This window comes from Astyanax mexicanus, chromosome 7, assembly GCF_023375975.1.
Source record: "Astyanax mexicanus isolate ESR-SI-001 chromosome 7, AstMex3_surface, whole genome shotgun sequence".
Taxonomy (NCBI): Eukaryota; Metazoa; Chordata; class Actinopteri; order Characiformes; family Acestrorhamphidae; genus Astyanax; species Astyanax mexicanus.
In genome coordinates this window covers 38,502,262-38,529,704 of record NC_064414.1, presented here as the reverse complement: position 1 = coordinate 38,529,704, position 27,443 = coordinate 38,502,262, and the positions used below count along the sequence as shown (strand labels likewise).

The following is a 27,443-nucleotide window of genomic DNA, read 5'->3' as shown; positions in this document are numbered from 1 at the left end:
TGCTGTCAGACATGTTAAGTGTGGTTGTTAATTCGATTTAAAGTTAATTGAATGCTTGAGGTGTAGACGGCAGCATTTGTATCTGAGATGTGCCTAAGAAATAATGGCTTTGGTGTTTGGGATCTAATATTTTTTATTCTTACCAAAATATCTCACAGATGTGCAAGAAAGTATCTAAACTAAACTTCTGTAATGTAGAAGCACTTTTTCTAATGTATGTGTTAACTAAATGCAGCCATTGTAAAGTATCAAATAAAAACTCACACAAACCTCAAGCAGTCTTTCTTTTTCATGTTGACTAAAAATACAGTTTAATTGTACTTATTTATAATCATTATGATGACTAAAAATGTATAACTGCCAGTTTAATCAGATATCAGAAAGAAAAAAAGGTTAAAAAAACAAACATTAAAATACGACAATTTATTTATTTAAATGTTTGAAGCCAGTTACACTTTCTCTCACAGTGCTAACTGTTGGTTCAGAAAGAAACTGGCTGTCAGCTCACTGTTGTTTAAACAGAGACTCTTTGTGCATTCGCTGTGAAGCCACTTTGTTTACCCTGATTACAGTGCTGTGTTGCATTGCATTGTTATCTAGGCATTTCCTGAATGATTCATGAGGATCATGAAGGTCAAGTGCTCTGTCATTCTTTTTCTATGTTTTATTTTAACCCAGTTTCCTTCCCAGTTTAGCTGAGCTAAGTAAACCATGCATCTGAAGCCGCCTCTTTTCAAACTACTGCCAATTTAGCACCACTGGTGATTAAACATGTTCAGGAGAAAGCACAGGATCTCCACCATCTCATGGCAGAGAGGGCGCATCCACAAAACCAGAGAAAGCAAGGCTAATTTGGCTGGCTGCTAAGGGGTTAAGCACAAGAACCCCGTGTTTGAGTTTGTGTTTCTCAGGCCACATTGTCAGCATCAAAGAATTTGATTTGATTTGGGACATCCTAAAGCATCTGATGCAACATGCAGCACACTGAAAGGCACATTCCGGCACATCCTGAAGCATCTGGTGCACCATCCGGCACATCCTAGAGCACCCAAAACACTATCTTTTCAAAATTTTTATCAGCTGGGACATCACTTGGCACTTCTTACAGCAGCTGGCACACCATTTGGCACACCTTTAAACAGCTAGCACACCAATTACCCACAGCTCTTCTTCATTAGCCTAGCTAGCAAACTAATCATACAGAATGGCACTGACTAATGAATTAAGGAGTAATTGGGAAAGTTTTCTTAAGCAATAGAATGCTTACAAAACAACATTATAAAAGTGCTATTATTTCATTACATGTTAAAACAAGCTCTTGTTGTTAGAGTTTTAGAATCCCTATACAGTAGAATCAATTTATCTCATTAAACATATACTCCTTATTCAGAAAAAAAACAATAATAATCTCTACTTCAAAGTTTCTTTCACAGTAAATTTTGAAAATCGTTTACTGATTTATTTGAGTTTTCAGTCACGAACATGTTCTGAAGTATAATCCAGTGCGTATCTAGCAGCTGTGTGTACATGAGGTCAGAGTGTGATATTAAGGCATGGGCTTGTAAACAATGTTTTGAATCATTGTCCATTAATTTGCTAATAGGTTCACTCAAAGAGTCGACTCTACCCTGAATGCGTCTGAACCCACACAGATCACATGATAATTCACAAAATATCAGCACGTTTAAATGTTTCCCAGTATGTTCTCACTGTGTACAATGGTATGCTCGGCCATCCCTTCTACAAACTTGTTTCTGGCTGCACTTGTAGGAGAAATTTAGGCGAAACAACATGAAAGGTAAACCTACCTTTGAACCATTTCTTTATCTGTAGTTTTTTTTTAAGCCTGTTGAGAAATATAGTCAAGTTTTAATATCGCGTCACACCCCTATTATATTATATCAGTATTACCTACAGTAGTTTTTATAAGTCCAATGTTGAAAGACTCTTAAATGTGTCTGTCCAGCCTCTAATTGTTCTTGACTTGGCTTTATTGATCCTTGCTGTTGTGCGCTCTAATAAGATAATGGCTGCGTCCGAAATCGCGTACTTAAGCAGTACGTACTGGATTGGGGTGAGTACGCACTGCTTGTCGAGCAAAGCAGTACGCTTTTTCAGTACGCCAGACCGCAGTACGCACGCAGCCTCGGACGCACTACATCCACCATCTTACCTCTGACGCCCTTTCACCTCTCACCCCTCCTAACCAGCGGCACACTTTACAGAGCTTTACCCTAATTAATTTCATTAAAATCCCCTCATTAATCAGCTCTTATTAATAAATAAACCCCCAAACTGTCCTATTTAATAAACACTGACTGTAAATAAAACTTAAAATTAATATTTCCTCAAATATGAAATATTTAATAATAAATATGAATGTTTAATATTCATGAAGTATATTAATAATACTTGCTTATGCAACAAAACAATTATCAAAAAGTTTCAAAGATAAATACCAAAATGTTAATTAATTCCTGCCTTTCCATTTCACCTCAGAATTTCCTTTTCTAGCCTAAATATTTAAACACATGATCCTTATTGTTATACATTATCTTTTACTGACTGCATTAAACATAAAGGCAACATATATGCATTACTGATGTAAATAACATATGCTAGAACCAGTCAGTTTCGGGAAAACTGGGGATCATATTTGGCAATAAAATGTAAATTAAAAAAATATTTTAGTTATTTTATTTAATATAATTTTTCCCTCACTTGCATATTTACACAAATACATTTCTCACAAAATACAAGAATGACAAGTCTTTAAAGTAGCTTTATTTATTTTTATTATTCATTGTTCATTTTTCTCCCTCTCTTCATCTTCATCCTCTCGAGTAGGAAGGATAGTTGAATCTGAAACACACACAGATTAAAACAGTTTAGCTTGGTCATTAAACAAATATAATATAAATTCTGAACAACATAAAAGTCTTACCATCCTGGCTGGTTAGCTAGCTATTTAATAAAACTAAATAAAATGGTCAGATTTTGGTTATAATTTATTAATGTGATTTTTGGCAACCAGTCTGTCTGTCTGTTGAAAAGCCTCTCTGATATCAGCAGCCTTTTTTCTCAGATGAGTTTATACAGACTGATCAGTATTAAGTTAAAACTGCCCCAGCTCCTCAGAACTGCAGCAGTATACAGGGCTGTAGTGAGTTAGTAAACGCTGGTGCTGCAGAACAGAAGATTAATAAAGAGTTGTGATAAGTTTAATAACTCTAGCTAAGCTAACTGATCTCAGTAGCACAGGGCTAACGCTGCTCAGTAAAGCAGTTCAGATACGAAAATGAAGATATTCTGTCTGCAACAGCATTAATAACAAACCCACACCCCTATAACTCGCTACTTTAACTTAAACTAACCCTCATAAATCTCTCATTTACAGCCTGATATCACAAACAACCAAAACAGTTTATATATCTGAATCTCCTCACCTCATAAACTTCTCTCTCTCTCCACTCCTCTCCTCCGCCGCTCACTGACGGGTCACTCAGCTCAGCGCGGCTCCCGGTGGATTGTGGGAAATATTAGCGGGTGAAGTGTGCTGGGCTTGTATACTTAAAAATGTCTCCCGGTGCAGTACGTCGTCCGGGAACTTTTCGCGTACTCAAACTCGCCTACTGCGCATTCGGACACACTACCCGATCTCGCATACTGCTTTTGCATACTGTTTAGTATGGAAGTACGCGATTTCGGACGCAGCCAAAGTGTTTATATTCTGCAAGCCAGATCCTGTTAAGAGAGGTAGTTGACTCAAACCAAAGTCTAAGGATGTTTTTTTTTAGCAGCTGTGAAGGCCGTATACAAAATTCTCTGCTGATTTACAGTAAGATCAAGAGAGTAGCCATCATTTAACAAACATAAACCAGGCTGTTTTACAATCATTTTGTCGCATAAAATCATCTAAAATCACATCTAAAACAAAGTCCCAGAATTTTGAAACTGGCTCACATTCAAAGAACATATGCATAAAGGTACCAATGACATTCACCTCACAGTTCTGACAAATAGGACTGGGTTTACGCTTCATTTTATATAGAGTATACAGAGTTTTTTTTTGTCTCCATTTTTTAAAAATATATTCGTCCATACGAGCAGCATTTTTAGAAATATCCCCGTCCACACGGAAACGCCATACCACTCAAAAATGCTGAAATAAACAGGGATTTTCTAGACATTTGGAAGTTTTCTCATCACTCCTCAGCAACAACTACTTCATTTTTAAAATTGTCCCACTAGGTGCTTGTTCATCCAGGCCTGGACCAGAATCTCTTTATGCGCTAAGGTTTGTATTTCCAGACAGGAGGATCGGAAAAAAACTCTATGCAGTGCATTAAGGTTACCTCCGCTGTGTTAGGTAATGTGAGAGTTACATCAAATTAAGCTGTGATCATGTTTTTAATCCACAAATCGCAGAGAGAACAGAACCAATACACGAGCTGTCCCTGTTTCAGGCTCACTGGTTTTATACTGATTACAGCACACCTGATCTAACTAATCAATTAACAGCTAGCTTAGCAACTATCTGCCCTCACTGAGCAGGAAACTAGCATTTCAGTGTTACTCCAGAACCACATACCTAACCCAGCTAACTGAAGAACCAGTCTAAAAGTCTAAAAGGTAAAAATGCTTAATGTGGGTTTTCTGTCCACTGAAGCCTGCTTTAAGGACGAACCTTAACGTGGCTTATTTTTTAACATCTTATTTTTTTCACTGCATAATAAACTTAATCAGAATCTATAAACAAATCACTATAACCCACATTACTAACCCGCTGTAAAATCCAGAGAGGCTGTGGAGAAAACAAGCTGGAGGAGGAGCTCCAGTAACAGTAAATTATGTATTTTGAGTTTGCTGGTGTATTTGGTCTGTCAGTGTATGCAGGGTGGTGTTGGTCCAGTATAATTAAAGCTCATACCAATAGAACAGCGTGTAGAATAGCCAACACACCACTATCACTCGTCTCAGCTACACTGGTAAAACGTGTTACAGCGTTTAAATGCTGGTTCTGGGTAATTCCGCGCTTTTGGGTCAGAGAGGTCAGTTAGTTCATTAGTTGGATCAGCTGGGTATAAATATTCGCTTATGTTGGGCCGAAAAGAGTCCCCTCCCAATCTCTAAGCTAGTGCTAAACAAAAAGCAGACATGTGCAGACTTGCTGTGTGACGTCAGCGTTTTCAGAAAGCTTCTTTTTCCTCGTGCACACGGCTCTGCTGGGAGCGGAGTTTTCAAAAATCTCCACCTTGGAAGGAGTTTTTGAAAAGCTCCAGCGTTTTCATGTGGACGGAAGGCCAAAACGGAGAAGAAAACCTCCGTTTTTGAAAATATTTGACTTTGTGCGGACGGGGCCTTAGTCTCTATGATTCTTCAGTTAGCTGGGTTAGCTCTGTGGTTCTGGAGTAACTCTGCCCTGTTAGTGTTTCTGCTTTCATCAGCAAGGGCAGATAGTTAGTTGTTAAGTTAGTTGTTAGTTGATTGTTTGGGTCAGGTGTGCTGTAATAAACTAATGACCATAACTAAATAATAATCCCCTCTTGGGGAAGCGCTGCTCCGGAACAGTAAAAGCTCACTTTCTCTAATTCTCTGCATTTTAAAGCTCTACCACAGTCTACACTGCTCAATATCACCATAGTGATGAGAGTTTTCACCTGTTTAGATACTTTAATGATCCTCTGTGAAGAAGAAGAAGAAGAAGAAGAAGAAGAAGAATCCAAAACGCGTTCACTGGTGTTGCGCCAAAAAGAGTCCCCTGCCGATCTCTGCAGCTGCGCTGTAGCATTAGTTTAAAGATAGCATTTTTCACATTACCATTACGACTCTTAAAACTTAAATCTTAAATCTCGTAATGCAGAGGATCTACTGATAGTTAGGAGTAAAATGTACACAGAATAAAACATACAGGGTTGTGAACATATTTTTTTTTTTAGACACGGAAGCCCATAAACAACATGGCGCCGACTACAAAATGACATGACTTCAGTGGTATATTTGAAGCAATTACTGTTTGTTGTGGTGTTGTAGCTTTTAGCATAACTAGTTAATCTCACTGTAATTTGGAAAATTGGCCAATTACAACAGTTCACACCTCTCGCCTGTTTTACTTGTTTCATGTTTTAATACTGTTGAAGCTGAGGGCTGATGAGAATGCGGAGGGACCATAATATTAACTCGTCTTGGCTCAAAGGATTCGTTCACTGAATCATTTAGTGCTTGGCAGGAGGAGCCTGCGACTCTGGGTGCCAGCGCGAATGTGAATCAGTGACTGTACGTTCAGTGAACGAACCACACAGTGAGTGAACTGGAGCCCTTAGCCCTGAGTAACATTACGTTCAGTGAACGAACCACACAGTGAGTGATCGGGAGCGCCAGTATGTTCAGTGATTGGAGCACACAGTGAGTGATCGGGGGACCCAGTATGTTCAGTGATCGGAGCACACAGTGAGTGATCAGGGCGCCAGTACGTTTATTGATTGGAGCACACAGTGAGTGAACTGGAGCCCTCAGCCCTGAGCGTCAGTACGTTCAGTGAACTCATCACTGAGCAAGCACCGTTCCCTCGCAATGAGAGTCTCCGCCACTAGATTTGCAGGTAATTCAGTGATTTACAGTTTTACTGCAAAACAAGTAACTCTTGTTTTTAGCAAAATACTTAATTGTACTTTCCAAAATTTAAGGAATATTTTGTAAAATATCTTGGATTTAGTTACAAGTTTATTTTAGAGTTTTTAGCTGTTTAGCTCCATTCACCCCATTCCTGGAGGACTTATATGCGGGCTCCCTCTAGTGTTTGGCGGTCATTTTTTAAATAACGAGGGAAACAGGTAGTAGACAATGGCTGTGACCGAAATGGCTCCCTACTCCCTCATTAGTGTTGCGCTATGTAGGGAGATACTAATAAGTTCACTAATTAGTGGTAAAACTGGAGTGAATTCGGACACTAACTCATTATCATGCGCCAGCACCGGTCGCATAAACACACACAGGTGAGGGGGTTGAGTTGTGTTTAAAACTCCATAAACACACTGAACTGAGCTCTGAATTAAAGTTAGTGAAGCTCTGAGCTGATCGTGAAGTTATTTATCTGTTTGTTATATTTACGCTGTTTAAAAGATGATCCTCACATTACTGAACTACATTAAGAAAACATTAAAAATAGCAGCGTACACCGGCTCGCACTGTTGCCAGATTGAGTGGTTTCATGCCAAATGTCGAATTGTGTCTGAAATTGTCTGGAGGAAACGCTGTGATTTGGCAGGTGAACAAAACTACCAAGTGTAAAGAGTTTGGAAATTTAACTCGGCGGTGTTATAGTTAGATATCTAACCCTGCAGAGACAGAGCTTTTAGTCCTGCTGATGGAAATTTGAAGCTGTGTTAATGTTCGTTATTATATGTGAGTAAGTTATTTCTTATAACTTACTCACTTACTAAGGTTGTTTTTATGTACTATTTTTACGTTTTTGTTTCGTGTGTCCAATGATACAAGGCACAAAACACATAATACAAGTATGCAGATAAACTCATTTAAATATCATTTTTTTTGTAATCAGTGATATTTAAGATATTTATGGTATTTGAGTTAAGATCATGTTGGAATAAACCCTGTAATATTGTTAATATGACGAACATTAGCTTTCTCAGTAATTTTGTGGATTTGAAACACGTTTTACCCTGTGAGTTGGTTTTATCTGAATCCCACTGTAACAATCTGGCAACCCTGGTGGCTCGCTGTCCGCTCCGTTTCTTCGGCTGTCTGTTGGTTAGTAGCGAGACCCGCAAAGCATTTTGGGACACATTCAGCTCGCTTAGTAAGCAGCGAAGTTTGCTATAAATCATGATGCATTATGGGAGTTTTTAGTGCCCTCAAAATCACGTTCGAATCCCCCCTTATGATTCGGACACTCAAAGAAAAATGGCTGACATACTCAATAGTGCCCTAACTAGTAAATAGGGAGCCATTTCGGTCACAGCCAATGTATTCGGAATGGCATACTACTATACTGCGTACTGCATACTGCACTAGTATGTACTGCATACTGCATACTACACACTGCCCAGTATGTAGTATTCGGTACTGCAACACTTTTGATAGTAGTAACCCACACGGTCCCGTGACACACCGGTCAGTGCTCTGTAGTGCTCTGAATTCCTTAGAGTGAGTTTTAAACAGAAAGAACATGCAAAATGTCCTACCTTTTCATTATTAAAACTAATGAGATCTGCATACTGTCCAGAATAGCAATTGCTGCTTTTATTTTAGAGTTTAATGTAAGTGCAGCTAACCCAATTCTAACAACCATTTAGTAGCAGCCCCCAAACCCAAGTATGTTCCAGTTATATTTAAATATGTTTTTTTATTTATTTTAGTAGATTACTATTTTCACCTATGTAAGTACCAAGAAGAAGAAAACATTTAAACAAACTCTCATTCATATTTACACAATTTCAACACAAGGGAAACTCAGGGAATTATTTATTAAATCAACAGAACGATTTAGTAAACAAAGGTAATTATTAAATTAACAGAACAATTTATTGGAATTATTTATTAAATAAAGTTTTTACAGAAGCTGCAATTTTCAGAGATGGAAACAAATCGACTTACTCTAGCATTAACTGGGTAACATCTGTGCACATCTTGAAAATAACATCTTTTATTTTGTTGTTAATAAAATATTTCTGTGACAAAGCCCAAATCAAATGCCCCCTAACGTTGGAAATATATGTAGGAGTGTTTAAATAACACACCTTTTGGATTGAATATTTAATATGTTGGTTATTAAATTTAGTATCTAATAAATCAATCCCTTCTATGTATATACTATGATCTATGGATAAAGTGGCATCAGAATACCAAAAGTTGCATTTAAGTAGGGTAAAAAAATCCATTTGGAATAGCCTTGCAAATTTTACTATATTGTGTTTCTGAACAGATGTTTCCTTTCTTGGCACAGAACTCGGAAAAAGAAAGCAAAACACCATTTTTGTTAAGTAAATGTTGAACAGAATATATACCCTTTCCAAATAGTGATTGAGAAAATAAAGTTTTCTTGTTAAGGGAAATATGTTCATTGTTCCATAATAAAAACCTGTGAGGGGAAAAAATGTGTTTGTAAATTAAAAGCCAATTCAATAGTGATTGTTGGTGAAATGCAGAGAGTTTAATTGGAAGCTTTGAGATTTTGTAAGGACATTTGTGTAAAAAATTAAGACCACCTAGCTTATTAAACATTAGGTTTGGAATGGCGTACCAAATACATGAGGGATTTTTTAAACAATTTTTAATCCAATTTATTTTGATGATTTGGTTAAGAGTAGTAAAATCAAGCACATTAAGACCTCCATGTGATAGGTCCTTTTTCAGAACATCTTTTCTAACCAGATGTCCTTTTTTTCCAAATAAAGTTAAAAAGCCTCCTATGTAGAAGGTCTGTTGTGGATTTGGGGACCTCTAGTGAGGAAAACATATAAGCAGCTCTGGAAAGACCTTCTGCTTTACTAAGAAGCACTCGACCATGTATGGACAGATCCCTAGCCAACCAAATATTAAACCTTTTTTGTATCTCCATGTTAATCCATATAGTTTTGTTCACTCCTATTTTTTTGATTTTTAGAAATGACAATTCCTAAATATGTTATCGTTTTTTAACAGGGATATTAGCAATTGATTTTAAGTCATCATCTTTTAAAGAAAAAAGCTCACACTTGTTTGGACGGCTTTGGACGGTTTGGACGGCTTTAAGAGCATGGGCAATTTCAAATTTGTTATCTACAAAGAGAATTGTATCGTCAGCTAGCTGAGAAATTTTTATCTCTCTTTCGCCAATAGTAATGCCCTTAAAAGGGCTTTGTTCAATTAATAATGCAAGAACCTGGGTAGACAAAATAAAAATTAAAGGGGCAATTGGGCAACCTTGACGAATACCTCTTCTAATACAGAATCTCGAAGACATCCCATTACACATCTTAACTGAACTATTGATATCATTATAGAGGGTCTTCACCATTTGAATAAACGACTCTCCTAAATTGAAAAATTTCATTGTATCAAAAATAAAGCTGTGGTTTAAGGTGTCAAAAGCTTTATGAAAATCTAAGAACAGAATATATGGGTCACTAAGCAAAAACTCTTGATAATCAATAAGGTCTAAAATTAGCCGGATATTATTTGAAATGTTGCGTTCTTTTAAGAAACCATTTTGGGATTCACTAATAATGTTATTAAGACCTGATTTAAGCGCAATGGCTTTTAAAATATAATTTTTAGTAAATATATTTTTCATTATTTATTATAATATATAATTATATATTCAGTAATTAAAATAAATATTTTACAGTATACAATTAGCTCCGGCCAGGATACTGCCAGGTTTTCTTGAAAGTAGGAGGCTAATTCTCTATTTAAGATATTTTTTACACAGGAAATGAATTAATTACACTAGAACAGCAAATTCATGTTGTGAGTAAAACTGGAGAAAATAAGTAGGAAGGTCGTGTATATAAAATTACATTTAATAACATATTGTATATTTACATTTTAAAAAAAAACAGCTGTACTGCTTTTCTTCATTTTATCTCCTGTGTTGGTCTGTGAGGTGTTTAATATAAACAGCGGGTGTTTGTGAACGCTCCCTTTAGTTCACGGTGGTTCAGTGAAGCGGTAGCTGCGAATATCAAACTAACTTCAGCCGGAGAATACGAGGCTGCGAATATCGAGCCAAACGAATCTGGAGCTGCGAATATAGCAAAAGTTTCTGGACCCAGCCCTCAACCTGCTGGTGATGACGTCATCGGTGGAACACTCACTGGCCGTCTTGCGCGTTCTGTGCTCCCCTTCGGTATGTGTAGACCGGGGTAGTGGGTGTGGGGAAAACTGTAGGCGTGGGTGGTGTCGGTGTGTCGAACGGTGGTGTACGCAATAGAGTGGGCGTGTCAAATTTATTCCCGAAAAGGAATAAACCCAAAGAAAACGTGCACCCATGTGGCCCAAGCTGCCTGTTTTTGGTGAGCTGATGATGTAATTACATCCAGAGCACTGATTGGTCTGTGATGCCAACACATTTGATATTGTTTTGCGTTGAGGAAATGAGTGCAGTATGATACATTATATATTTATTTTGTGAGAAGCAATGATTTGGGCTGGTGATGTGAAGAAAGAGGTTCTATTGTATTGGTTCTATTCTATGTATTAAGGGAAAAACACACATTAACGTGAACTAGTTCCTTTTTGGAGCGGTTAATTTAGTTCAGGTTTTTAAAAGAATTATGAATGTAAAGTATTTCATTAAATTAGTATGAACTAAACTTTTTCATTTTAAGTCTGAACTCTCCCTGATAACGTTAGCTAGCTCTAGATGTACCGGATTCAATGTGACCCACTGACCAGTCACACTTGTGTGCTGCTATTGCCCCTCTCCTCCCAGCTCTCTCTATATTCTCTATGTTGTTGTCAGAGCTCTGGTTGATTTATTTGATTGGTTTGATTAGACAGACAGACTTTTTTGAGTTTTGTCCTCACATGTTTTTGGGGGGTATTTTTTGTACTATTTTTGGGTTTTTGGGGATTTTTTTTATATCTTTATCAAGTTAGGTTAAGTAAAATCACATAAATGAAAGGTCAAATGTTGGAAGCCCGTCTCCCATATAGATGTAACCTTGTAATTTAGTAATTGGTAACTCAAAGAAGGTAGTAAGGCCCTGCCACAGCAGGCTCTGCATTGTGCACACACAGTCGCTAAACGTTTTCTTAATGTATGCACCTTTTGGTACAACAGCCTCCTGATCAATAGTGAACACAGTCACAGCTAATCGCTGCTCTTCGCTCACTTTTACCACCTTAAACCCACCTCCTTCTTCTTTTTCCATTGTCCCCTGCTCATACTTGTGTGACGGGTCTCCCATAAAACGCCCTTTTGCGGCCACTGCCACCTCATCAATCAGGGTCTCAGTGGCAGGAGGGAGCAGGTACCAGTCTATGCAGTCTTGACTGTAAAAATACTTTCTGTCTTTGATTTCATCCTCCCCAAGCCCCTGTGCTATGTAATAATCTCTTTCGAGCCCGAAGATCTTCCCCCAGAACAGAACTCGGCTGAATTTCATGTGTGTCTTTAGAATGATGAAAGAGGTCTGCAGGGCCGCTCTGTGCTCAGCATTTAGCGTCACTCCAAACCTACTTAATAAATCTAATGAAGTGTATAGCGCCTCTAAATCCATGTCGTCGTTTGCGATATGGAATTTGTTAAGAGGGCTGTGTCTATTTATAATCTGCTGGTGATGACGTCATCGGTGGAACACTCACTCACTGTTGCCAACTCCTCAGTAAGGAAAGTAGCTTTGTCTGTCCTAAAAGTCGCTAGAAGTCGCTAAATGACGTCATCGCCTAATTTGCATAATGCATGTTTTTGAAGCGGTAAAGGATTAGGGTTGTGGGGGAGAAAAAAGTGAGTAAAAAACACCATAAATGTATTAGAAATGTTACAAATGAACAACTTATATTGCTTTTTAAATAGGAGGTCATTTTTTTACAGTAACTTAATTTTTACGTGAATTACATAAGTTGGTTTTTGGCCATGTTCTTAAATGTTATTATAAGAGCAGCAGTTAGCCGGAACTGTTATTCTACGTTTTTTTTTTTTTTAGTTTGTTTGTTTTATTTTATTTTTATTTTTTACGTTTTCTCAAGTTTTCTTTATTTTTAAACCTATCATAGACAAATTGTTCAATTGTTAAATATTGTAAAAAAAAAAATTCACTCACCTCATTCACCACATAGCCTGTCACTCACGAGCAGTGTGGGCGTGTCGAACGGTGGTACACGCAATCGAGTGAGCGTGTCAACTTAATTCCCGAAAAGGATTGCGGGGCATGCGCACTACTACCCATAACAAAAAAAAAAAAACAAAGAAAAACGTACATATTACATTTGCTTGTTGTGACTATTCTTATTTTTTCTCAACTCTAATAACATTTAAATATTCAAAACAGGTTAAACTCAGGCAGCTTTACCTATTTTTTTTACAAGGTTTCTAAGCCAAAGATAGTTACAAAAGTCATGTGTAATTTCTAAAGCAATTTTAAAAGCAAGTCCACTAATTTCTTTCTTTCAAGAAAGTGTTAATTTAAGAAATGGTTGACTGCATGTTCCGATAAGTTATATTTATAAAAAAAAAACATGTTAATGACACTTATTCCTGTTACTGGAACTCACTCCTGTTACTGGCACTCATTACGTTTTATTTTTGAGTAACAGGACTGAAGTAATTTTACTGAAGTAAAATTAATTTTAGCATAGAATTAGCAAAAACATGAAAAATAGTTAAATGGCGGCTATGCTTATAGCATGAGCACGCTGAGCACATTCTTATGATTTTCTCAAAAAATATATTTTAAAAAGCAACCAATAACATCTTAGTGGGGAAAAGTGTGTGAAAAAACTTTAAAAGTTCGCATTCAGGTTACATAAATATAGCAGTTCTACTTGGACGAGTATAAAAGTCCTGGGGATTTTTTTTGGTATTTGGCAACCCTGTCTGAGCGCGTCTCCAGTCAGGATCTCAAGTTCAGCAGAAGCTCGCAGCTCCAGCATGGCAGTGTTCTGCAGATCCGCTGCTTCACTGGTGAAGCCGGTGTTTTTACTGCCGTCTACATTCGCAGCTGTGCGGCACTACAGCTCAGGTGTGTATAACAGGTGTATTTATCTGACAGTAAATGTACAGGCTTCAATGTGACCCGGTGACCAGACTCGGGCTGTGTGCGTCACTACTGTACAGCACTGCTAATGTCCCTGGCTTCATAGCTAGCTAAGCTAAATATGCTAAAAATATGCTCGTCTGCTAAACCTTGAGCTCATAGCTAACCTGAATGATTTATAATTGTGTAGCTACTGGGCTTTTTAACAAGGTTAATAACAAAAGGTTACATTTTATTAGCCTGCAAGCTAGGTAACATTGTTTACAGCTTGACTTCAGTATGCTAGCTTAGCATAGAGGCTAAAGATGTCAGGCTAGCTAGTGTAGTTCGCCAGACAGCTACCTTACTGTCTGTAAATGTCCATTAACTAAGATTGCATGATGTCCAATGGGTGCAGGTACTCTAGTTAGTTAACGTAATAATATGTCCAAATAAGTGTGCACACACATACAAATGAATGCACTTATCTAACTAGGCTAGCTACTTTATCTAAGTTGCACCCATACTTAGTACACCCGCACTGTTTCTCCAAATCCTGTAGAGAAGTTTTACCAATAAAATATGACTGTCTGGCTCTGATGAACATTAACCCCTTTACAGGCCAGGATATTTGTCAATAGTCTGCCTGACATTACATCACTAATACTTGAGGATTTCTATCCAAGCATTACATAAAAAAGCTTTCATGTTTGCTAAGGAACATTACCGAAAAGCATAATTGTAATATTAATAGACAATCTTAAATAATGTAAGTAAATCTACTAATGTCAAAATATAATGAAAAAAATCATAAAATTGGCTCTTTCCTAAACTTCATTTTAAAGTCAGTATTTTACTGAAAACAAATCAAACAGGTTATGTCCTACAACCTTTTTCGTTTCGTTATGTTTGTCTAGTTTTTATGTCTATTTTCAAACATGCAGAATGTGGGTTGATTCCTGCTACTGATCTGGTATTATTTTAAGTGGAGAGTGAACAGGCAGCTACAGTGTCTTGTAGGAGATTTCAAAGCCCTCAACTTTTCAGAATGTAAATAAGACATTTTACTGCAGGAAAAAAGGGTTTTGTATCACTTACACTTAGCCTATATTCGGGACTAGGTATTTTAAGGGGTTAACCTGTTGGCACCATGTCTGATGCCAGGGAAGAGCTAAACACTAACACTCTTGACACGAAGTGCAATTCTGTACACTTACCCAGCAAAGGTGGAATTATTTCTGAAGTAGAAATTCTTGTGTTCAGTTGTCAAAAGTTTCTTAACTTGTAGTAAATTAGAATGTAATCTAAACATTTTTAATGTTTATTGATGTACTTAAATAGAATTATACTATAATATACTATTTTGTTGGGTTTGTCAGGGTTGACACTTTCTTGCTTCTAAAGCTACACAATTTTGTTTTTCTTTTGATATATTTCTAGTTTTCACTTAAATGTCCAGTTTTTTGGCCACGGTGACAGGAAAAATGTACATTTGCAGAAGTGCACATATACTAAACTAACAATTGTGCACAGTCATTGTTTTGTATTTGCAATATTTAATATTTTTTTAATTTAGGAGTTGGTAGAGGAAATGTCTGATCTTTATTATTCATTATAAATGTTGTACCTTTTTAAGGTTTGTATGGATTTGAATTTTGGCCCTTTTTTTGGTAGGTGGACAGTTTCAGTATATCCTGGTTGATAAAAAAGGAGACAATAACAACGTTGGTTTCATCCAGTTGAACAGACCCAAGGCTCTGAATGCCCTCTGCGATGGCCTGATTATTGAAGTGAATAAAGCCCTGGACAGCTTCGAACAAGACAGTGGAGTGGGAGCAATCGTGATCACAGGCAGCGAAAGAGCATTTGCAGGTACGGATCATGAGCATTCAAGTATTCATGTGTCATTGTTTGAGATCCACGGTTAACATGAATGTTGTTGTTTTTGTTTTTAGCTGGTGCTGACATTAAAGAAATGCAGAACAGAACATTTCAGGAGTGTTATGGAGGCAGTTTCTTGTCGCACTGGAACAAAATTTCAACAGTTAAAAAACCTGTCATAGCTGCTGTGAATGGATTTGCTGTAAGTAATGAAATGATTAAATTTTGCAAATGACATTTACATCTTTAATCAGAACCTAATAATGCATAAAAAGGAACAAAAACACAGCAGTGTGATGGACATTTTATGAGTTAATAAAGAAAAAAATATTCATCACAGAATCCCCTTACTTTTTATAGCCACTTTAGATATTTGCCCTTCTTATCAGCCATAACTGCAGCCAGATATAGTGGTTTGGCTGTAGTTGTTAATACCCATACCCTACTTGCAGAACTGATAACATGAGCTGCATTTTTCAGGACATGCCACAACATTTCAATAGGAACAAAGATGAGAACTTTCGTGTTTTTGTGTCCCTCAGTTGTTGTGTTTAGGTTTTGGTTTAAGATTTAGGTTTGGTCATTCAATCTTTGAAATGTAAACAAATTTAGAAAATAATGATACATTTACTTTGTATATTTTTATTTATTATCCACAGCTTGGTGGAGGCTGTGAGTTGGCTATGATGTGCGACATCATTTATGCTGGGGAGAAAGCACAGTTTGGACAGCCTGAAATCTTATTAGGAACCATTCCAGGTAAACATAGCTTCCACTAGCTTGCACTATTTTGCATGAGTCATTAAAAAGCAACACAAAACATTAAAACATGAAACATTTTTTAATACAGGTGCTGGTGGCACTCAGAGACTCACACGGGCTGTGGGTAAATCTCTGGCCATGGAGATGGTCCTTACAGGAGACAGAATATCTGCACAGGAGGCCAAACAATCTGGTATGTTAGTCATACAATTTTTCTAATTCAGCCACATGAGGTTTGTTTACATATTCAGTTTTCTGTAATGGAATGTTACTTCCATAGGTCTTGTGAGTAAAGTGTTTCCTGTAGACCAGTTGGTATCTGAGGCAATCAAGTGTGGCGAGAAAATTGCGAGCAATTCCAAGCTAGTAGCTGCAATGGCCAAAGAGGCTGTTAATGCAGGTAAGTTATCTTTTTTTATATATATAATAAATAAATAAATAATATAAGGAATGTTTAAGTTGTTGTCTGTAATTTTAATTTGGCAGTGTTATATATTTTATAACTTCATTTTAGCATCATAAGCGGAACTGGCTAAGTCTACAGTTTGGCTAAGTCTACTATTTACTTTTCGTCTGCTTTAGTAAATAGTAAAAAAGTAACTTGTGGACATGTATATTTCTGTGAAATATAACATGGAACAACATCAGAGGTGGCATTTGTTCATATACCAAAGTACACCTACAGAATGTCCAATTTACTTCAAGGGCGTGGTTAGCTCAAACACCTGATAGTTGGGTTGGATCCTGATTTTGTGTGGGCAGGAAAGGGGATAGAATTAGAGAAGTTTTCATTTAATTGAATAGGTATACAGTCCAGTTTAACAAACAAAAAAGTGCAGGTCTGAAAACTCGCCAAGAGAATTACGATTTCTATAACTTGTGTCTGTGTTTTCATTAACAACATGACTGCTTTATTTTTTAGCATTTGAACTGACACTGGCTGAAGGCAATCGGTTAGAGAAGAGATTGTTCCATTCAACCTTTGCTACAGTAAGTAGATTTGCTTATTATTAAACACTTTCTTCTGTTTTTAAAAGAAAGTCTAACCATTAGATTTATTGTTTCTTAAACAGGAGGACAGAAAAGAGGGCATGACTGCGTTTGTTGAGAAGAGAAAGGCCATGTTCAAGGACAATTAAAGGTTCTGATCTCAGCTGGTGGTTTTTAATACACTAATATTTAGTTTGTGATTTAAATGCCATTATTGATAATGTATTCGCCTTAACTTGATGTTAAATCAAGTAAATCAACTTCACAAGGGAGCCTCACAAGCTGAAGTGTTTAGTACGATTTCATCAGATTTACTGTTTTTCTCCACCTGAAATTGTTGATCCTTGAGAGGATTCCTGGTTAACTTTGAATAATGTCAATAAATAAAATATTATTATTATTATTATTACAACTGTGTCTGGCTCAAATCAAGAAAACACTGTTTAGTGTTAAACATTTATTATTATTAGCAGTGTTGGAAGATTGCCTGTTGTAGATTTAGTTTGATTTGTGCTTAAACTTTAAATCTTATAACTATTGCAAGACATACTTGTGGAAATATATAGTAATATTAATATAAAATGTACTGGTGGGTCATATTGCAGTTACATGTTGTGTACACTAGGTGGAGACTTTACTTCACATGTAAAGGGATTTCAGTAGGCTAGAATGATGGGGAAACGAGTCACACACTAGACAGCTTCATATTAGTGCGAAAATGCAAGGAGTGTATATTTTAAATGCAGATATTTAAGACTGATTTTCTTGCTTTATATTGTTTAGACATAACATATTAGCCACCTGAGTCTGAGATTTTTGCTTACAAAAAAAGGAGAAACACTCTCCAAGCAAACACATCTATACAAACGTGTAAAAAGTTGTAACAAAGTCGTCTGACAGCGTTGCCACAACGTTGTGTGCAATGTTTTTGTACATTTTATGTGTAATTAACAGCTTTGTCACAACCTCGTCATTAAGTAACGTTGTCTGTTGGTTATAAAACTATTTTCACAACATTCCAACAAAATTCCAAATATGCACCATTATTTATAATTTTCTGACAGTAAAACACATAATTTAGAACACAGTTTTTCATAGCATTTTAACAATATGACAACGATGTGGCCACCAAAATAATAGGTTGTCAAAATGTGGTAACATTGTAAACGTGTTTGTTGGGCAAATTATCTCCGTCATGTTTCTAACGTATCGCTCACGTTAGGAAGTTACTGCAAAATTTTATTAGATAGATTTAGTAATTACAAATAAATGATTGTTTATTAATGTTTAAACTTTTAAAAGATCAATTATAATTAATGATTTTGCAAAAATATATATTCATTTATTTTTTCCTGAATGTGTCCATAACCTAGCCTTGCCTTTTTAATAAAAAAAAATATATATATATATATGGGCATCTCTAATGAATTAGTGTTGTGTTAAATAGTTTAATAAATGAACAGGGTTTTTTAATCTGTAGTCGTTTTAAAAGCTGTACAGGTCACAGAAGAGCAGAGCGAATTTAATTATGAAACGAGTCTTTCATTTCTACAATCAACAGAGACTTTCGCACTAAAGATCTTGAGGCTCTTCCCATATATCCTCCGCGGCCCGTGGCCTAATTGATTTTAATTTTTATTCACCGTTTCCCTTCGGTTGCTTTTCTTCTCTGGCTCGGTCAACAAAACCGTTTTGAGGGAGGTGAATAAAACCTTTCTCCTCGGTGAAACGGCCCGAAGGTCTTCATAAAAGCGCGCGGAGCAGCGGAGGAGCTTTGAAGTGAGTCCCCTGCTAACGAAAAGGTCAAAATAATAAATGTAGACCCAATTGAGGCGCTCAGCTCGGACAAAAGAGGCAAAACGTTACATTTTGGCAGAGGCAGCCCCTCATAGCGTGATAAACTCATTAAAAAACAGCAGAACCAAAGCGAGAGCAGCGTGATTCCCTGCTCAAAGAAAAGAGCTTTCAGACTCATCAGACACTGCTGGCTCCGGAAAGTCTTTCCTCCGTCCATCTTCTCTTCTCTCTCTCTCTCTCTCTCTCTCTCTCTCTCTCTCTCTCTCTCTCTCTCTCTCTCTCTCTATATATATATATATATATATATATATACAAATATTGATTTCTTAAAACTCTTAAAACTATGAATATAAACTTGTTTTCTTTGCATTATTTGAGAGCTATTTCAGCCATTTTTTCATTTTATAAAAATAAATTCTCTAAATGAAATTGGGAGATTAAAACAACACTGTTCATTTTACTCAAACGTATACCGATTAACTAAAGGGGCTGTGTAAATAAGTAAGCAATATATTTAGTTACAGGTACTTTACTATAGTTATTTTAATGGTTTTTCAGTTTATGATCATTTATAGGCTTTTCGACGGCATGTGATGTCCATAGTTAATTTCCAGCACTATTTAAGTCCCACTTTATTTTCTGTTGTATTTTTTGTGTAATGTTTTATTTTATTTTTCACCAAAAGGATCCATTCAAAAAACATCTATCTATCATCTGACCCTTCTGATGCCGACATCAAATGCAACCACAGTTTTACTGGAGTTTAATAGGGAACACAGCACTTAGAATTTTACACCTGAAGAACGCCAATTTTATTCACCAAGATTTGGCTGCTATAATTTATTCATTTTCACTGAGGTAGCACAACTTTATGTGAATAAGGGTTGAGACTACCCTGACCCCCTTTAGTTGTCTAGATCGATGCTGGTGTTAGCTTTGGCTTTATTTTGCCTCATTAATTCTTTTTTTTATTTTATCACACAAACAATAACTATTCATTTGTTTTTTTCACCGTTTTGTTGTTAGCTTAAAGCTGATAAATATAAAACCCAATTATTATTATTTTTTTAAAATAAATTGCCATGTGGTCATAGAGCACATTTCTTAATTTTCCAAATGAACATAAATGAACACCTACCTAACATAAGGTTAAATGCAAAAGTGTTCTTCAAATTTAAGATTCAATTTCTAAATTAAACACAGCGTGGAACTATGTTACACATATTTTATTTTTTAAACTATGAAGACGTGTGGTTTTGAAGAGGATGTAAATACATTTCAACGAGGACTAATAATTTTTTTAACCATGTCTCTCAAACTATTGTCTACGTTTTAATGAAAATGATTTGTATTATATTATATTATATTATATTATACTATATTATATTATATTCCTAATAGCTGTGGAAACATTTTCTTGGGAAAACCATCCATTTTTGATCTATTCACGATCATCCTAATTTAATGATAAAATTCATCATATGTCATATTTCGGGGGTAATGTGGTCAGCCTAATGTATCTTACAGAATAAACTGGGAAAAACGCCACGCTGACATATATTTATGTGAATAAAATCTAATCTGTTGACATATATTAAAAAAGACTAAGTGCAGATTGAAATACATATTGTGTAAAACACAATAATTGCGTCATCGATTTGTCATTCAGTATATTCAAATGACCTTAATAATTTTTGCTGATCTTGATTTTTTTATCAGAGAGAGCTTAATAAGGTCAATGGTGTGAGATGTCGATTGAAAACAGTGTTGTTTGTTTGTTTGTTTTTTTAAATGTATTTTATTTATGTTTTCAGATACTTATATTTCTATTCTATTGTCTGGATATTCTATTCTTATTATTTACTTAATAAATAAGTAAGTTATTTACTTAGTAAAGGGTGCAAGTGCATTATTTTGCTATTATATTATTTAAAAAAATGTTATGGACACAAAATGGTCTGAAAATGATATCAGTCAAAAAAATCCCAACTCTGAATGTTTACTCTGAATGTATTATTTTATTTTCATTATTTATACTAGGAATAATAATTTACAATAGGAATAACAATATTTTTTTTTCTCTGCATTTTTGCAATGAAGGTGGAGGTGATGGAAACACATTTTAGGCATAGAGATAAACTGAGTTTGCTACCCTTAAACTAACCTGTGTGAAAAAACCTACACACCCAGGAACGCGCACCTCTCTGTCCAATGGAATGTGTCAACGGTATCACGTGACTTCTTTCAGTTTCGCGTGTTTAGGCTGTGTGTGTCTGTAGGCTGTGTGTGTGGTATCGCTGAGAAATGGTTGTGTTAAAAGGAATACCCTCAGTGTTATCGCCTGAGTTACTGTACGCTCTGGCGAAAATGGGCCACGGAGACGAACTGGGTAAGCAGCTTAAAACCAGCAGACCTTAAACCACCACCTGTTTACGGAAGAGACTAAAGACTGAACCCTGCTTAAGTGTAATATTCACTAACCTGGACCTGTGTGTAGTTTAATTTGTGTCTTTACCGGCTATGCATTCACAAACTGCGTGTGTGTTAATGGAGACAATGTATATTAAATTTACCCGAGTTTCCTGGTGTAGGCCTAGACCATGTCCCAGTCCTCTGTTGCTGTGAAATTAGACTTTAGATTGTTGTAAACTGCACAACTGGTTCTACCTGTAATGCAGATTAGCTGTCAACAAAAATGCACAGATATAGGATACATTTTCTGTCAGACAGAAATCTTGCAGATTTTGCAATACACTAAAAATATCATGACATTAGGTTACTAGGGAAAAAAATACGTTTCTGGTCTACAATTAATGTATTCTTTCGTATATTATATTTATTTAATTTATCTACTCACTCAGGACCAGTTAATTATGTGTCATGTAACAGTACTTATTGTGTTTCCATTAGTGTGTTTGTTTAGCTCAGAGCAGATTCCCAGAATTTGGCCTGAAGTACTCAAGCACTTCACAACGTAATTACAGCACTTTTACATCTATAACTTACGTTTTCCCCTTAATGTTGAGTTTTCATTAACTTTTAAATGTTGGTTAATTTACCAAACATAATGTAATTATGTAAAAAAAAGCCAACTTCACCTTATCCCTTAAACTTAACAAGGTGTTTTTTTGTTACTGTTCCTTTAAGAATAATTTATCTCTATTCTAATTCGGCATGAGTATTTTGGGTCATTTTATAAAAGCAGTCCAGACTGAAACACTTTTAAAACTTTTAAAACTAGTGTGAATTGATGGGGCTAAATTAGCAGATCAATGCAAATGTGTGATTTCAAAGAAATAATTATTTCTAAATAGAAACAGGTATTTTGTATATATTATAGGTCAGGATGATGAAAGCGTAATATTTACGTATTGTTCCAGACACAGCTGTTTAAACATTGAGGACAATAACATTTCTTAAAATATTGACCAATTAAACAATAAATAAATAGTTTCAAATGGCTAAAGCTTCTTTTTCATCTTTTTATTTTTATAGTTCTAGCAGATGCAAATTTTCCTGTCTCCTCGGTTTGCAAATCTGGCCCCATGGAAATTCGAGCTGATGGTAAACGTGTCTGTCTTTTAAATCATAAAAATATATATATTTATTTATTTATTTACCTATCTATATAGGTCAGTATCTGTTTTTGCATTTTTCTTTTACTCTTTTAGGCTTGCGCATTTCACAGCTTTTGGAAGGAATATTGAAGCTTTTCCCTCTTGATACATATGTTGAACAACCGGTAGGTTATGGTTTCTTTTGGTGAATAATTTTCTAATTCCAGACATTGGAGTTTATTAAAATTCATAGTTTTGACTCAATATAGAAATTTGCTAGTCAGTATATCAGTCACTGGAAAAGTTTTATTTTTGTTCCAGGCAGCTGTCATGGATCTTGTGGAGAGTGACCAGCAGCGGGGTTTAAAGGTCCCTGTGTGGGACCAATTCACTGCACTTCTGAAAAAAGCAGGATCCCATGTAAGTTGCTCAGGATAACTACAGGAGGGAGATGTAATTAACAGCTTTATTTACATCTAGATTTGCTTTAAATGAATGATTTTATATATACATACATACAGTTCAGTCTTGTCAAGTTATGAGAACAGCATTAGAATTTAATTAACAATAAATAGCAATGATGCTGACACCTTCTAGTGTACTGTTCATCATTGATATTGTTATCTACGGTGGCCGAGAAAGCCCAACGCAGTGCAAATTGAAAAGCGCTGCAAAAGCACAAAACACATCCATCAAAATTACAACACAGGCGCAGCAAATAGAAAAACGCGCTGCAAATACAACCACAACACAACGGAAGTGAGTCACAACACAACGGAATTTTCCCGGGGGACCTTAAAAGATGCTGTACCAGCTAAGCTGCGTCTTCAGTAATGTCTCGGACTTCACTATGTGTACAAAGGACAATAAGTGGCAAACAAGGCGTTTTGTGAAGCAGAACTTTTAATAATATGCACACAACCATGGTAATCACAGGTAATAAACATAACTTACTTTTCAGAAGCTTGTTTGCCACTTATTGTCCTTTGTATATTACAGCTGGTACAGCATCTTTTAAGGTCCCCCGGGAAAATTCCGTTTTGTTGTGACTCACTTCCGTTGTGTTGTGGTTCTATTTGCAGCGCGTTTTTCTTTTTGCAGCGCGTTTTTCTATTTGCTGCACCTGTGTTGTAATTTTGATGGATGTGTTTTGTGCTTTTGCAGCGTTTTCAATTTGCACTGCGCTGGGTTTTCTCGGCCACCGTAGTTATCTGGTTGTTACCAGCAATCACCTCTAGGCGGCTTTTTTCAGAGTTTTAATCAGTGAAACTCTACTTATAAATATCATCTGCTTTTCTGTTGTTTTTTTTTTAGGGGAATTTGGAAAAAGTTGAGCGGTTTGCTTTCTATGAGCGTTCTAAGAAAGCTTTTGCTGTAGTGGCAACAGGGTAAACAGGTTTTCTTTCCTTGTCGGTCACAGAATTGTACCTCTTTTTTTTTTTGTATTTCTGCAAAACAATCAATTCTTATATATCTTGCAGGGAGACAGCTCTATATGGCAACCTTATCATCAAGAAAGGAGTAATTCCTGCTGAAGAACTGTGCTGACTGCTGAACAGAGACCTGTTTCAGACACCAAAACTACTGAACCAAAGAATAATCTCATGATTCTACAGTTTATATGCTGCGCTTTCTACCACAGATAAGGTACAGGGACATAATTAGATAATGATAATGAAATTATACATGGAAATAATTTTATTTTCTCTATTTGTGTTGTCCAGTGTGTACAGTGAGATCACAATGTGTGAATGTTAAGAATAAATAATGTTATGGTGGCTTTGTTTAGAAATCAAGTTGGTAGACAATTACCACAGTGCTAGATTTAGGTAGTTTAGGTAGAGGGATGCTACAGAACTGATCAAGATCTCTCTTTTTTATTTTGTCTCCAAATGTATGCCACAAATCTAATCAGACTACTAAATGTTGTATTACATTTATATTAAAATTTAAATAAAATTACAGTTATCACTTTGACCTTATATGCCCTTGTTTTGTTGTTCTAAAATAAGTTATTTATATGTAGTTTATTATGTTTTCAAGTGTATGGTAACTTGGGGAAAGAGTGTTTGGTAGTTAACACAAACCTAATATTATCATATTTACACAGTGAATATAGCTTTTTTTCTGAAATTTAGATGGTTGACTGTTTTCTTGTGATTTCTTCCTTTAGAAAATGTTTTTGGTAAGTAAATCTAATTTTTGATTTTTAAAGAAGAATTTAAAAAACAGAGTCGTCACAAGCATGCTTCTTTCTGCAGTTTATTATATTTTATTTACAGCAATAGTGCATTTAGGATTTGATATATTTCATAAAATCTTTGTCTTACTTAATTTACTTGAATACATCCTGCACTGTTGTTATTTAACTGTGATATAGGTTATCCAGGTCTTCTTCGGGTTCGGTGTAAACCCTCTTGGGCTTGTTGTCAAAAGCTTGTATCACTGGAGCCACCACTATAGACTCTGATGGAAAGCTTTCATGGTAAAGGCCATCTTTGTCCTCTTCTGGGGTCAAGTACACAAACTCTTCAGCTCTGTGTTCAGCAACTGTTTGCACTGATTTCTCATAAGCATCTTGCTTCTCAGAGTTGGAATGATAGAGGTTGTCCATATCCTGCTCAGGTTCTTGATACAGCTGGACCTGACCAAACTGCTGGGGCTGGAAGTAGCTGTCAGGCTGCTTGTTGCTGGGTTCTTCAAATGGATGATAGAGCTGGTCTTTGTCCTCCTCTGGCTTCTCGTATTTCTGACGGTTGAGCTGCTTGATGGCTTTCCATATTAACATGTTGGGGTCAATATCAGAATTGGTCAGATCCAGCTCTAGGGGTTCGACTTCCTTCAGTCCCAGAGTCATCTTTTCATCAAATTCATCAGACCTAGTGTGGAGAAAGGTGTTTAAAGTAGTTTGATGATAGAAAATGAATATTTTGAAATATATTAAAAGTTCACTGAGGAAATGGAGCTCACATCTTTGTTTCCTGAAGTGCTGGGTCAGCATCTTTTCTCTGTACACGTAAACAAATAATAGAAGAAGTTATCTTGAGATATTTAGTGGTATAATGCCACTTTGCACATTTGGTCTTATCAGCATTCTTGGAAACGACACTGTGATTCATTTTGTGGACTTTATTCATAGGCAAGGTCAGGATGACATGTTGCTTCTTTTGTTTGAATCACCATATTTCTGTATTAAATATACAGTAAAAGTCAAAAGTTTGGACACTTTGTCTTATTTAATGTTTTTTTTTTTGCTTTTTAGGATTTTTTTGTAATGTATGTATATTTAATATTAAAGGCTATATTAAAGCTATGCAGAAACACATGAGATTATTTTGTAAACAAAACTGTTTAACTGTGTTAAACTTTATACTTTATATTCTTATAAGTAGCCACATTTAACTTTGCACACTTTTATTTTTTCTCAGTGGCTTCCTGAGGTAGAGTCACCTGGAATTGCTTTCTAAGCATTTTGAAGGAGTTCCTGGAGGTGTTGAAAAATAGTTGGCTGCTATTCCTTCACACTGTGATGCTCCAGCGCATCCCAAATTACTATCTCAGCTGGGTTTAAGTCAGGGGATTGTGTAGGCAAAACACTTTTTTCCCTCAATGTTTTTAATGTCTTTAATATTAATCTATAATGTATGAAAAAAATAAAAAAAATAAATAAAAAATTGAATGTGAAGTTGTGTCAAAACTTTTGACTGGTACTGTACACTGTGGGTCAGTTTCCTGTACACACATCAAGGGCATTTGTTCTAAATATACAGCATAAAAATACAAATCTATGTGTTTTATGGGGTAATTGTCTTTTTATGACGAGGATAATTCACTCAAGATTCTTGATTATAGTGGAATAAAAAATGAATCTATCAAAATGAAGTGTAGCCAAGTGTATAAAGATTAGGGCTATGTATTGGCAAGAACTTGGTGATATGACACTTATCATAAAACAGAGGATATGAATCAATATACAGCAATATATATTGTGATACTGTAACCAAAATAAAATATTTTGATTGTTCACAACAATTGTTAGAAAAACTGTGTAGACAGTGTAGAAAACATACTATCATATTTATAAAACCTGAGCAAAAGAAAAGTGTACTTGTTATGCAACATAATTAAAACATGATGAAGTGTTGCACAACAAAACTTCCAATATATGGATATTTTCTGACACCTGTAATTTTGATGCATTTTTAGAGTAGATAGCTCAAACGAACAAAAGCACAAAACCAAATCTACATACCCATGATTTAAATGGACTTGCTGAGCAGCTATACAGCAGCACTGATGAGCAGAGCAGAAGAGTGAACCTATGATTTAAACAGAGATATGAACATTATTGATTTTATCACACAATAATAATAGTACTCCAGATTGAATTCAGTTAGGTGTAAACATTTTGTTTATGTGTAAAACAAAAAACTATAGAAACTATAAAGGAAGTGAACTTACCTGAACATTCTGGCTCTTTAAATGTTATACCGAGTATCCGAGTGGATATTGAGAAGGATCACTGTAGAGCTGTGGCATGTAGAAGAAGCTGTCATAAAAAGAGTAAAGGTCATTTAGTTGATGTATTTTTCATGATCTTTGTACCTTTCCTGTATACTATGCACCGTCATTATGCAATTACATGCTATTTTTACTTTATAAAAGTCTTGATTGTGTTCATATGTGTTTGTATTTTTCTTTTTTTAATTTAGGTTAGCGTGGTAAAAAGTTTTAAAATACCCATCACAAATTGTTAAAAAAAGAGTCAGATTTGTAA

The 27,443-nt window shown here is 35.8% G+C and overlaps 4 protein-coding genes across 4 annotated transcripts; 2 read left to right on the top strand and 2 right to left on the bottom strand.

Annotated features, from left to right (window-relative positions):
- Window positions 1-11,428: 11,428 nt before the first annotated feature.
- LOC103039595 (radial spoke head protein 9 homolog) lies at window positions 11,429-12,224 on the bottom strand. The gene has a single exon (XM_049481526.1). It carries the CDS (start codon window positions 12,222-12,224, stop codon window positions 11,613-11,615), a length of 612 nt encoding a protein of 203 aa, XP_049337483.1. The 3' UTR covers window positions 11,429-11,612.
- A 1,305-nt stretch (window positions 12,225-13,529) lies between these two features.
- Window positions 13,530-17,724, top strand: echs1 (enoyl CoA hydratase, short chain, 1, mitochondrial). Its single transcript, XM_022684659.2, has 8 exons — window positions 13,530-13,685; window positions 15,354-15,551; window positions 15,635-15,762; window positions 16,220-16,319; window positions 16,411-16,515; window positions 16,603-16,722; window positions 17,245-17,312; window positions 17,396-17,724. The coding sequence occupies exons 1-8, from the start codon at window positions 13,595-13,597 to the stop codon at window positions 17,459-17,461; spliced, it is 876 nt and encodes a 291-aa protein (XP_022540380.1). The 5' UTR covers window positions 13,530-13,594; the 3' UTR covers window positions 17,462-17,724.
- A 3,614-nt stretch (window positions 17,725-21,338) lies between these two features.
- fuom (fucose mutarotase) lies at window positions 21,339-24,643 on the top strand. The gene is made up of 6 exons (XM_015605645.3): window positions 21,339-21,498; window positions 22,605-22,673; window positions 22,781-22,851; window positions 22,988-23,086; window positions 23,981-24,054; window positions 24,148-24,643. Exons 1-6 carry the CDS (start codon window positions 21,414-21,416, stop codon window positions 24,212-24,214), a joined length of 465 nt encoding a protein of 154 aa, XP_015461131.1. The 5' UTR covers window positions 21,339-21,413; the 3' UTR covers window positions 24,215-24,643.
- A 271-nt stretch (window positions 24,644-24,914) lies between these two features.
- On the bottom strand, window positions 24,915-27,233 carry si:ch211-217g15.3 (uncharacterized protein LOC368914 homolog). Its single transcript, XM_007248568.4, has 4 exons — window positions 27,128-27,233; window positions 26,919-26,985; window positions 25,637-25,674; window positions 24,915-25,545 (listed from the first exon to the last, which is right to left on the bottom strand). The coding sequence occupies exons 1-4, from the start codon at window positions 27,133-27,135 to the stop codon at window positions 25,032-25,034; spliced, it is 627 nt and encodes a 208-aa protein (XP_007248630.3). The 5' UTR covers window positions 27,136-27,233; the 3' UTR covers window positions 24,915-25,031.
- Between the last annotated feature and the right edge of the window lie 210 nt (window positions 27,234-27,443).